The 13,624-nt window shown below is 34.1% G+C and overlaps 1 protein-coding gene across 1 annotated transcript in view; it reads right to left on the reverse strand.

The window, feature by feature from the left end:
* The window catches only part of ITGB8 (integrin subunit beta 8), a gene marked incomplete at both ends in the record, with an annotated part of 90,314 nt that overhangs the window by 24,585 nt on the left and 52,105 nt on the right, over positions 1-13,624 (reverse strand). Inside the window, 2 exons of the mRNA XM_082846035.1 lie at positions 12,183-12,341; positions 12,923-13,088. Coding sequence (XP_082702161.1) covers positions 12,183-12,341; positions 12,923-13,088 — 325 coding nt within the window. The remainder of the gene's footprint in view (positions 1-12,182; positions 12,342-12,922; positions 13,089-13,624) is intronic.

Genomic DNA, 13,624 nt, shown 5'->3' on the forward strand with positions numbered 1-13,624 from the left:
AGCAGTTTCTTGCATATACTCAAAGGTAATAGCAGTTATTATAATTTTTATTTCCAAGAGCTTATACAAGGTGTAGGTTACAGATCTTTCAAGTTATTATCATTATACTTTTTTGTCATTTATGTATACATATATTTTATTACAAATCTGTCTTACATTGATATATAAAACTTATGTAGCTCTAACTGTGACACTCTTTGCAGTAGTGGGAAAGAAAGCAGGGGATGAGTAGAAAGGGAATAAAACTTAGTAAATATGAGAAATCTGACAACTATGGAATTTGCTATATAAAGTTATGTAGTAAGACATAGTACTTGATATTTTTCTTTCTATAAATGCTCTTTTAGATATTAAAGCAATCTCAAATAACAACTCTAGATACCTTTAGAGAAATGATGTCAAACTTCACCTGCATTTGGGCCCACCTGGTTTTGGTGCCTAGTAGTGTAAGCCAAGGATCATGTGACTGAGCCTAGTTAGTATCATCTGATTCAAGTTCAGATTACTCGGTAGTTTTGTTTCCCCTTTCACCCTCCAATGCTAACTGTGCTTTTGTTAAGGGAAAATTTTGTTTAAACCATCTTGGTTAATATTTCTGGATTTTGGCAACTATATGAACTTAGAAAGAGCTAATTTTACTCGTTTCACTTATAGCCTAAGTTCTTTGACCCACTTATTAAACTTATATATATAAGTTTAATAAGATATAAGACACAGCCTTGTGCTTAAAACTACCATCACTAACATGAGTAACTGGTGTGATTTGAATATCTATGTCCCGCTTCCCAGATTCATACATTGAAATCCTAACCTCCAAGGTCATGTAATATTAGGAGGTGGGCGTTTAGGATGTGATTAGGTCTTGAAGGTAGAGCCCTCTTGAATGGGATTAGTGCCCTTATAAAAGAGAGCCAGTGGAGAAAGTTCCCTTGCACCTTCTGCCATATGAGGTTATAACTAGGAGGTGTTGTCTTTGAACCAAAAAGTGGGCTCTCACCAGACCCCGAATCCTCTAGTGCCTTGATCTTGGACTTACCAACCTCAAAAACTGTGAGGAATAAATTTCTGCTGTTTATAAGCCACCTAATTTATGATGTTTTGGTATAGGAGCCCGAATAGACTAAGAGAATAATCATAACAAATATCCTTTATTTCTATATAATCTATAATTGCTTTGTAGAAACAAATAAAATTTTCTTGAACTACAATTAAATGTGATATGACTCCAATTTACGAAGGGGTATAAAAAGTATTACCACATGGATTTGCATAAGAAAAATTCTACCCACAGCAATTCTTAAGAATATAATTTTAGAGTAATAGAAGAACAATCCCCAAAATATAAGTTCTATCAGATAAATTTTTATTCCTTGTTCCTAATAATATGCATATTCTTAAAATAGACTTATGACAGTTTGCATAATGCTGGTAAATTAAAGAGAACAACAACGAAAAAGAGAACAAGTAAAAGAAGGTAAGTCTAGCTGTATTGGGAATATTTTTTTTAAGGGCAACAACTACTTTTCAAATATTTTTGCTTTGACAAAAAATAATCACAGTTTGCCAAGCATTCCCCCTTCTTAATTTTTAAAACCATTCATATTTTCAGGAAAATTTAATCCATATGTTTTTAACCAGCTTATACTTAACTCACATAAAATCAATATTAAAGAACAGTCCAAAATGTAAGCAGCTTTTGGAGGCTGCTTAATCTCTTTCCCCTTTTCAAAAACAGGAAGTCACATTGACCAAAAGTACACAAAATTTAAATCTAGAAAGTTCTTGTTTGCGCCGAAGATCATTAAGAAGGTCAGTTGGATTTTTAAGCTTAAAAGAACACATTTTTTAAGCCTAGAAAGAAATGTTTTAAAAGAAAATTCCAAGTACCTCGAGGCAGATTGTTAAAACTACAAATGTTTAATAGATGTTTAAACAAACCATTGTTGATGGGAGAATTTTGGATTAATGGCCATTGTTGAAGCCCCTTCCCCTTTCCTCCATGAAGCATAGTATCTTTTAAGTATTTTATCTTTTATGTCTTGTATTTCACTAGCAGGAACACTCCCTCTTGGCCAGCTGTCCTGTGCTGGTGACGTCACTGCTCCTCAGCTTTAACTCCCCCTCTGTCTAACCCATTACATATTGTTTCTCTGAACTCTGAAAATAATTAATGGAGATAACAAGCATTTCTGGGGCAGAAGGGAGAAGGGAAAGCAATGTGCCAAGGCAGCTGCTAAGTAATTAAGGGCAAAAGGATTCCATTCACATTTTTCTTCTTCACCAACACCTTCACTGTGATTTGTGGGAAATAACTTATAAATGTTAGAAGGGAAGATGAGGTAAGAAAGATTCAATGGAGACAGTTTCGGTTAAAGAGATAACTATGTAGAGATGTATGAATTTTAATAATGTGCCTGTGTAGTGACAAGAAAATAAGTGTTCAAGATTCTCCATAAAAGTGAGTTTCATTATAAAAAGTTCTTATAAGATAATATAGAATTTGAAACATTGAATATCATAATAAGATACAAAACAAAAAACCAATGTCTTGGTTAAATAAAAGTATTCAGTTATCTGGATTACTTTTTATAGTTCACTTTTTAGAGGACAGAGACAGCATGAAAACAATGTGATAGCACAGATTTATTTAGAGATGAAGATTTTATGTGTTGTCAGTCCCCATCTCTCCCAATGGCCTATTTGTCTATCTATATGGCTGCATAGTCATAATCGCATAGACCCATGTTTCCCATTAGTGGCGCTATGGACAGTTTGTGTTGTGGGTATGAGGCTGTCCTGTGCATTGTAGGGTACTTGGCTACATCCCTGGCTTCTACCTATAAGAGGCCAGTATCTCCCTCCTCCCCCAGTTGTAACAACCAAAATGTCTCTGGACATTGAAATGTTCTCTGGAGGGCAAAATCCTTCTGGTTGAGAGCCATACCAAGAGCAGGGGCTTGGAAGCAGACCACCTGGGCCTTCAACTCTTGGCTCTGCAATTACTAGCCATGTAACACTGGGCATCTGTCTTAACCTTCTATGATACAGTTTCTATATATGTAAAACGTATAAATACTAGTATCTACCTCTCAGGGTTATGGTGGGAATTAAATGGGTTAACATGTGTAAAGACTTTCATTTACCATTTTCTAATTATTAAGCCCATATTAATGGTAAGTAGAAGCTCATGTCCTGATGTCACACTGCTTGTCATTTACCTAGGCACTACTATGCAGGGCTGTGTGACCACAGACAAGTTCCTGATCCTTTTAGTGCTTCCATTTTCTCATTTATAAAATGGAGGTAATAACAATATCTATACTTCACTGGGAGGCTGGGTGGTGCTCCCTAAGTGTAAAGGGACAAATACCACAGGGCTGCTTAATAAAAGACAGCTTTCAATAAAAGACTGCTTAATAAAAGACATTTGGAGGCCATTACTAAAGGCTAAATGCTGGGCTCTTGGATATGCTTTAACTTGCCTCATTTATTTACTTTTTGCACCTGGCTCCTGAAGTGTTCGAATTTGTGGCTCTTGCCAAACATGCTATCAGTTGCATTCTTGATATCCTTGCTACTGAATGAGGGGCATGGAATAACCATTTTTGTAAGCTTTTCAATGAGAATGGTAGTAAGTTTTCTGCTTAAATATGACTTAACCAAACATATAATTTATTTGGAACAGTCTATTTCATAAGTATTTTCATCAATTTTTGTTTTTATTGAGTCACTTTGGAAAATCAATATTTTTTCTCATTTTCAGGGGCACTATAAAAGCAACATGAGACTACTCTGAGCCTAGCTCAGGTGATTCTGTGTGAAACTTTTGCTTTCAATTTTAAAGAAGAAAAATAAATATTGTTTGCAGAAATAATTTCCTGGGTAATTTTCTGCAAGCATGACAAGCATTAAAATTAGGTCTATTCTAAAGTTATTATTAAAGTCATTATTGTTCACATGCCCCCTCCATCCCTCTCCCCACTGGTAACCACTAGCTTGTTCTCTGTATCTGTGAGTCTGTTTCTGTTTTGTTATATCCATTCATTTGTTTTATTTTTTATATTCCACATATAAGTGAAAATATGCAGTATTTGTATTTCTCTGTCTGAGTCATTTTACTAAGCATAATACCCTCTATATCCATCCATGTTGTTGCGTATGGCAAAATTTCATTCTTTATTATGGATGAGTAATATTCCATTGTATATATATACCACAAACTTCTTTATCTATTCAGTTGTTGATGGACGCTTACGTTGCTTCCATATCTTGGCTGTTTTACATATTGCTCCTATGAACATGGGTGTACATAGATCTTTTTGAATTAATGTTTTCATTTTCTTCAGATATATATATACCCAGGAGTGGAATTGCTGGATCATATGTTAGTTCTATTTTTAATTTTTTGAGTAGCCTCCATACTGTTTTCCAAGTTGGAGGGTTCCCTTTTCTTTACATTCCTCACTGACATTTATTGTTTGTGGTCTTTTTGATGATGGTCATTCTGACTGGTGTGAGGTGATATCTCATTGTGGTTTTGATTTGCATTTCCCTGATGATTAGTGATGTTGAACATCTTTTCACATGCCTGTTGGCCATCTGTATGTCTTCTTTGGAAGAATGCCTATTCAGGTCTTCTGCCCATTTTTTTAATCAGGGTGTTTTTGATATTGAGTTGTATTAGCTGTTGATATATTTTGGATATTGCCCCCTTATTGGACATATCATTTGCAAATATCTTCTCATGTTCAGTAGGTTGCATTTTCATTTTTTTGATAGTTTCCTTTGCTGTGTAAAAGCTTTTAAGTTTGATTAGGCCCCATTTGTTTATTTTTGCTTTTGTTTCCCTTGCCTGAAGAGACAGGTCCAAAAACATAGTGCTAAGATCTTTGTCAAAGACCATACTCCCTATGTTTTCTTCTAGGACTTTTGTGGTTTCTGGTCTTACATTTAGGTCTTTAATCCATTTTCAGTTTATTTTTGTATATGGTGTGGAAAAAAATGTTCTAATTTTATTCCTTTGAATGTAGCTGTCCAGTTTTCCCAGCACCACTTGTTGAAGAGACTGTCTTTTCCCCACTGTATATTCTTGCCTCCGTTGTCATAGATTAATTGACCATATGTGCATGGGCTTATTTCTGGGCTCTCTATTCTGTTCAGCTGATCTGTATGGCTCTTGTTGTGCCAATACCATACTGTTTTGATTATTGTAGCTTTGTAGTATAGTCTGAAGTCAGGAAGCATGATACCTCCAGCTTTCTTCTTTTTTCTCAAGATTTCTTTGGCAATTTGGGGGTCTCCCATGGTTACATATAAATTTTAGGATAATTTGTTCTAGTTCTGTGAAAAATGTTATTGGTAATTTGATAGGGATTGCATTAAATCTGTAGATTGCTTTGGGTAGAATGGCCATTTAAACAATATTAATTCTTCCAATCCAAGAGCATGGGATGTCTTTCCATTTCTTTTTATCATTTTCAGTTTCCTTCGTCAGTGCTTTATAGTTTTCAGAGTATAGGTCTTTCACCTCCTTGGTTAAGTTTATTCCTAGGTATTGTATTCTTTTTGATGTGATTTTAAATGGAATTGTTTTCTTACCTTCTCTTCCTGAGAAAATATATAATACTAATACATTATTAGTGTATAGAAAAGCAATAGATTTTTGTATATTAATCTTGTATCCTGCAACTTTACTGAATTAATTTATTAGTGCTAATAGCTTTTTGATGAAGACTTTAGGGTTTTCTATATACAGTATCATGTCATCTGCATATAGTGATAGAATCATCTATATTCATCAGACATATTGACCTGTAATTTTCTTTTTTTTTTTACTGTATTTCTCTGGTTTTGGTGTCAGGGTAATGGTGGCTTCATAGAATGAGTTTGAAAGTGTTTCCTCCTCTTCAATTTCTTGAAATAGTTTAAGAAAGATAGGTATTAACTCTTCTTTATATGTTTGTTAGCATTCCCCTGTGAAGCCCTTTGGTCCTGGACTTTTGTTTGGGAGGTTTTGATTACTGATTCAATTTCAACACTAGTTATCAGTCTATTCAAATTATCTATTTCTTCTTGATTCAGTCTTGGAATATTGTATGTTTCTAGGAATTTATCCATTTCTTCTAGGTTGTCCAATTTCTTGGCATTAACTGTTCATAGTATTCTCTTATGATTGTATTTCTGTGATAACAGCAGTAGCTTCTCTTTCATTTCTTATCTTGTGTATTTGGGTACTCTCTTTTTTTTTTCTGAATGAACCTGGTTAAAGACTTAACAGTTTTGTTTATCTTTTCAAAAAATAAGTTCTTGGTTTCATTGATCTTTTCTGTTGTTTTTTTGGGGGGTAGTGTCTTTAATTTATTTATTTCTGCTTTGATCTTTATTATATCCTTCTTTCTGCTGACTTTGGACTTTGCTCTTCTTTTTCTAATTCCTTTAGTTGGTAAGTTAGGCTGTTTATTTGAGATTTTTTCTTATTTCTTCAGTTAGGCCTGTATCACTATTAACTTCCCTCTTAGAACTGCTTTTGGTGCACCCCATATATTTTTGAGTGTTGTGTTCCATTTTCATTTGCCTTGTCTCAAGATATTTTCTGATTTCCTCATTGGTTTCTTCATTGACCACTGTTTTTTTTAGTAGCATGTTGTTTAGTCTCCATGTGTTTGTTCTTTTCCTGTTTTTCTTTCTATAAATGATCTATAGTTTCATGCCATTGTGGTCAGAAAAGATGCTTGATATAATGTCTATTTTCTTAAATTTGTTGAGACTTGTTTTGACAGCATGTGATCTATCCTGGAGAATGCTCCATGTACACTTGAAAAGAATGTGCGTGCTGCTGTTTTGGATGGAATGTCCTGTAGATATCTATTAAGTCCAACTGGCCTAATGATTCATTTAAGGCCACTGTTCCCTTATTTATTTTCTGTCTGGATGATCTCCCCATTGATGTCATTGGGATGTTAAAGTGCCCTACTATTATTGTATTACTGTCCATTTCTCCCTTTATTTCTGTTAATATTTTATATATGTATTCCTGTTTTGGACACATATATGTTAATGAGTGTAATCTCTTCTTGTATTGATCCCTTTATCATAATGTAGTATATAATTCCCTCTTTGTCTTTTGTTATAGACTTTGTTTTAAAGTCTATTTTGTGTGATAAGGGTCTGCTGCTTCAGCTTTCTTTTGTTTCCATTTGCATAGAATATCAACCCCTTACTTTCAGTCCGTGTATCTTTAGCTCTCAAGTGAGTGTCTTATAAACAGCATATAGATGGGTTATTTTTTATCCAATCAGCCACGCTGTGTCCTTTGATTGGAGCATTTAGTCCATTGACATTTAAAGTGATTATTGGTAGGTATGTGCTTATTGCCATTTTGTTACTTTTTTCTGGTTGTTTCTCTGTTTTGTCTTCTTGTTTTAGTCTATCCCCTTGTGGTTTGATGATTTTCTTTAGTTGTATGCTTGTGTTCATGTCTTTTTAGTTTTAGTCTCTCTTTAGTTTAGTGGTGTGCTTTAGCTCATCTCTTTTCTTTTTAGTTTTTGTATGCCTATTGCAGGTTTTTGATTTGTGGTTATCATGAAGTTCATATATTTTGACCTTTAACTATATCTGCTTGTTTTAAACTGATAGTCATTTAAGTTCTAGGACATTCTAAAAGAGCTACATTTTTTACTATCCCCTCCAGATTTTGTTTTTGATATATTTTATATCTTCATATCAATCCCTTAACTATTTATTGTAGTTTTAGTTGCTTCTACAATTTTTGTCTTTTAACCTTTGTAGTAGCTTATTTAGGTAGTTGAACCCCTGTCTTTACTATATATCTGCCTTTACCAGTGGCATTTTCCCCTTCCTATAATTTATTTCTTTGTTACAGCCTTTTCTTTTTCACTTAAAGGATGCCCTTTAATGTTTCTTGTAAGTTTGGTTTAGTGTTGATTAACTCTTGTTAGTTTTTGCTTGTCTGAGATGCTCTTTCTCTCTCCTTCAATTCTGAATGATGACTTGCTGTATAGAGTATCCTAGGTTGTAGGGGTTTTTTTCCTTTCAACACTTTAAGTATATCATGTCACTCCCTCCTGGCCTGCAAAGTCTGCTATAAAACCAGCTGATAGCGTTATGGGTGTTCCCTTGTATGTGACTCTTTATTTTTCTCTTGCTGAAGTTCTCTCTTTACCTTTAACTAAAAGTTGTAACAATATTTTTTTAAAAACCAGCTGCATATGGACTTAAAACTTTCTGGGTGCATTTAGCCTGAGTGATATTCCCTTTACTTTCCTGATGGTGCATGTTCATAAAACCCAAAGGTGCTAACACTCTAAACTGATCTTATCTTTTTAATTAATTTAAAAAGTTTTTCTTATGCAGTGTTAAGCAGAGAAAAACAAAGTAAGAATCAGGAAATAAGGTGAAAATTTTTATTATATGCTTTAGTTTTGACATATTAGAATTTTAATGTTATTATTCTTATAATTATGTATCAGTAATTTCCATGAGACTAAATAAGTAAAGGAATTCTGAGGAGTTAAATGATAGGAGGGGTGAAGAATCACTGACCATAATATGATGGGGCACAAAAAAATGCTCAGAGAAAGAAACACCATACCTGAGCTACTAATATAATTAGAAGTGTGGTAGGATCTTGCTTATTTGCATCTCTCCATCAGGACTGAGAGTCACAGCAATATTTGAAAGTCCCATTAATAATGGTTCATTGCATGACCTGTGTGCCTCTTCCAAATATTTGCTCTTTGGGCCCCTTTCATTGTTACTGGAGACTCTGGTGTTATTCTTGGCCAAGGATGGGGTGAATGGTTGTGAGGAGGGCTTTGCATGAAGTTGGGAATCACCCTGGAGGAGCTGGATGGGGAGACAGGGTGAAATTCTAGGACCTCAGTATTAACCTGTCTTCTACACCATTAACAATTTTTATACTAACCTCTACCATTTTAGAAACAAATCCTTATTTTAAGCTGGCATTATTACTGGTAAATTATAAAACTACATTACTACTCAAGTTTTTCATACTGGCAACTGGAGAAAAAGCAGTGGAAAAGGTAATTTATTTAATACTATAATATTATTTGCCAATGGCCATATATAAAATGTAACAATGCTTAAACTGTTTAAAATTTTATCATGTTATGTAATTTAAGTAAGCCAGATTATCTGCTTTATTTCTTCTATAAGTAAGACTGTAACTAGAAAGTTAGAGCAGAAACTACAGCAAGAACTTCACTGCTCTATTTATTCTAGTTTTCCCTTGAGACACTGTGGCAAAGTGGTTAAGAATATAGATTTTAATAAAAGATTGAACTGGATTGAACCCTACCTCTGCCACTTATTAGCTTCTTAGCTGTCTGTCCTCAGTCAACATTCTTAGTTTCTTCTCCCCTCAGTTTTTCTGTTTATAAAAGAAAGATAACTATGACTATCTTACCAAGTTGTTGTAAAGATAAATTTCATACTGTATACACTGTACTGTATGCAGTATACTGATACTGTATGTACATATGTGGTTTCAGTTAATAAAAACTGAAAACAGGGTAGATGTTATAATTCTGGAATTCACATTGACCCTCATGAAATAGCTAGGTGAATAAGCAGTAGAACTCTGGATCATGTAATTTAGACATGTAAAAGATCTTTTATCATTTCCTTTTATAAATGAAAGGACCAGAGTCTTGGCCCAAGAAGCTCAGGTACTATTCAACATTACTGGTATTGGCTGCTAGACATAAAGCCAAGAAGCAAAGTGTTTGATTGCTTGTCTAAATAATACCTTTTTAAATTCCTCTATAATGGCTGAATAGGAGAGAATGGAGGTCATTTTAAAATAAGCAGGTACATATGCTTATTAGGCTCAGGGTAGCTTTGGATGTAGGAGGTTTCAGAGCAGTCGTACACCTTGTGTATATAAACACATAGTCAAGGGATCAATCAAAATGCTTCAACTTCTTTTGTTTTAGGGCATTGTCCCTGGAAATGAAGGGAATGAACTTCTTAGGAAGAGGATCTCTTAAAACACAGACATGGGATAAATGAGATAAAAATATTCTTCTAAGCTATTAATAAACACACTACTCCTTGGTTTATTCAATACATATCAGTGACATGTGGAATGTTCATTGTTTTAAGTAGGTAAAACAATTTTCAAGAAAGCAAATAAAGTTCATGATAGTTTGTCCAAATTCCTGATATCATAAGAGCCCAAACACTGTGTAAAATTCCTTCAGAATTATAATTTGTTTCCATAAGGTTATATGGCATGGCATATGTCTAAAAGTATGAGAACATTTCTTTGCCTTAAGGAATCCATCCTATATGAGCAACAGCACCCTCTAAAATACAATTATGGAGTGATGACTTCAATGACTTGGCAAAACTTCAAAATGATAATGCAATACAATTTGAGAAAAATGTGATTATTATTTTCCCTTTAAAAAAAAAAAAGCTTCTACTTGTCTCACAATAGAATAGTTCCTCTTGTCTTCTCCTCCACTCCCAGTAAATGAATTAGAACTCTGTCTCAGATTAAAAGAGGTTGAATGGAAGGAAAGATAATAAATGACTTAATTAAAGTGGATGGGTCTACCAAAGTGCAATGTGGCTGAGTAGAAGAGAATTAGCAAAGAGAAAGACACTAAGGGAATAACCCCAAATGCTAAAATTTAAAATTCAAATTCTAGTTATTTTTAAAAATCTTTAAATGTTGAGGCTGCTTTCAAGAATCTAAACCAACCAAGGGTTGAACTTGTTTTATGCGGTAATAACAGTTGCTCCTCTAGACTTTCAAAAAGTCTGGTAGAATGTTTCAGATTAACAAAATTTAAACTATTTAAATTTCACTCATGGGAACCACACACATTTCAGCATAATTTATATGTTTCTAATATTGCATTTCCCAAACTCTGCATGAGGTGCCTTAGAGCACTGCAGTACACTCACCAGGGTACCTCAAAATATCTTGAATTTTTAAGGGAAGCACAGTAATACGTGGCATCTGTCAGGTACCCATGAACTACTAGCTGGAGGTGGTTCACAGCTTTACCATTACATTCGGCTCTGTTCTTTTAGATGATGCCATATCTTTGCAAAACTGGGCAACATAAAAATCAGTGCGGAACAGGAAGTGAGGATGGTTATATCTAGTCTGATTCCAAGGCTTGGGAAGTTCCCATTGTAACTTATTTACTAAGAATGACAAACTATACATATATATATATATATATATATGTGTATATATATATATATATATATATATATACACACACACACACATATATTTTTTGATGTTCATGTGTATTATTTTTTTAACTGGCTACTAAGTTTTTAGGACACAAATAGTTAATAAACTGTCAGGCTCTTTGTTTGCTTGTTTTGCCTACGTGTACGAGGGAAAAGATTACTAAGACACTAGGTACTGCAATATAAGAAAGTTTGGAAGCTTTTGTTCTAACATTTGCATGCCTGTATAAGTAGGTGTCACGTCACAAGTAAATGATGCTTTATGCAGTTATTTTCTACATGAAGAATAGCTAATGCTGGGAAAGATGTTCTAAGAGATTGAATTTAAATATTCAGAGCCGAAACTAACCCTCAGGAAGCAATCCAGATATGCACTGTTTAAACAAAAGAGCCCTTAAATATAGATAAACTTCAGAAGGATGGAGTGAGGTATAAAATTGAAAGCCGGTTTTGTTTTACTCCTTTTTTCCCCTAGTCTCTACTTTGATTCTGTCTATTTTACTGCGAGGATTCCTCAAGCCAAATACGTTCTTCTTAATCTCTAATATGTTTTTCAGTACTAACCCTGTAGAAGTAGTTATAAGTAAACTAGTAAGGCAAACGTATATGTATATGCTCTTTTCCTTTTAAGGTCCTTCAGTTGAGTAAAAAGTAAGCTCTTCTATCACTCTTATTTTCATAAATTATACAGTGCTTTGTAGGATGTTAGAGAGTCAGCTACTAGATATTATCAAAGTATTTCAGCCTTATATTTTATTGAGCAGAATTTATAGACTGCATTGTTCTGTAACTTGTCTTTCATGACTTATCCTGACTCTGCATCATGATCCTTTAGGTAATTTCTCGGTACAAGAACAGCTGAATTGCCAATTTAAACTTATACTATAACCAGAAAAGTCATAACTACTAATAGGCTGTTGCTGTATTACCATGCTCGTTGATCTGACGTAGACGTTGTTTTTCAGATGGCAGTTTCCGTCATTTGGCACCACTATGCCTGCCAATTTGCTATCTAGAGCAAGATGAGATGTCTGATCTGTCATCACCAGCAGCAATCTTTTAGCTTCTTTTCGCCATCCAATGTGACTCTTAAAATAAACATGTAATTAGATCTTGTACAATAACATAGATCTTTACTATGGTCTTCATTTCAAGTAAACATTAAATTTAAAACATTAAGTCAGGCTAGAATTATGTGCATAAATTCAGTGCTGTTTCATAAATAGCATTAACTTTTATTTGTATATCCTCTTCCACAGCCGTTTGACCACACTATCTCCTGGCTAGAGACTTCTGGTGTTCCACAGAGGAGGAACAAGCCAGGTTTATGAAGTGCAGACTGCCCACTGTGATGTGAGTAGGACAACAAGCTACTTCTGTTTTTTTCCTTGGAGAGTAGTGAGTGAAAAGAGCAGCGCTTTTGGAAATGATTTTCCAAGTGCATAAGTTATTCTTTCCCTTTTATCTTTTCCTATTTATAACCCTCTTCTAATTTAGCCCCTCTGTCCTGAACACATACCAAAGTGAATAATACTGGTGACGAATAACAGATAGGAGAAGAATGTATTCTTCTATGCTATGTTTTCACTCCATAAATCAAAGGGAAAAATCCTAAATTCTTGGAGAATTTTTCATCTGAGCAAATATTCAATAATGTGAAACTTCTTACCTCACAGACAGCTGCCTGAAGCATAGCATCAAAACCTCCTTCAGGTGTATCTATATTTCCAGAGATCTTCTGTCTGTGAACTGCTTTTTCAAACTCAGTGATGTTTTCCGTCAAAGACAGCACATGGATATACCCATGGGGAGGCATACAGTCTAAGTTGTAGTCACTATATGGGTAAAGAAGAAATGCAAATTGTTTTGCTATGCGTCCTTCAAAGATCCAAAATACTACTCATGGTCATAGTAAAAGTGTGTGGTTGATGTGAGAAGGGAATACCTTTTTTAGTTTTGCCAAGAAAATTTTATTAGAGAAAATCTGTATTTTATAAAATCAGAGAAAAGCTCAATATTGGTGAATATTTCTTTGCATGTAGCAATATAATGCCTTGGTCGTCAAAACATAAAGAAGATTAAACATGTTTAATATAGGACACCTAAGGGCTTTTATTATGCTAATATGCACTGTTAATTTTTAAGAGGAGATGAAAATTTACAGTGATTTCCTATCACATTTGCCCATGGAACAGCTGAAAAACACTTTTTGGGAAATGTTTTTAGGAATTTAGTTAAAATATTATACTACTGTTAGATATTTTAAAATATTTTGCTAATTTTAAAGTGATGCTTGGTGTAGAATTATTGATGAATGGTCAAAATTCATTAAAATTGTTTTGAGAATTCCATAATGTCCCCAAAGGTGAGG

This window comes from Leucopleurus acutus (assembly GCF_964270905.1).
Source record: "Leucopleurus acutus genome assembly, chromosome: 9".
NCBI classification, from domain to species: Eukaryota; Metazoa; Chordata; class Mammalia; order Artiodactyla; family Delphinidae; genus Leucopleurus; species Leucopleurus acutus.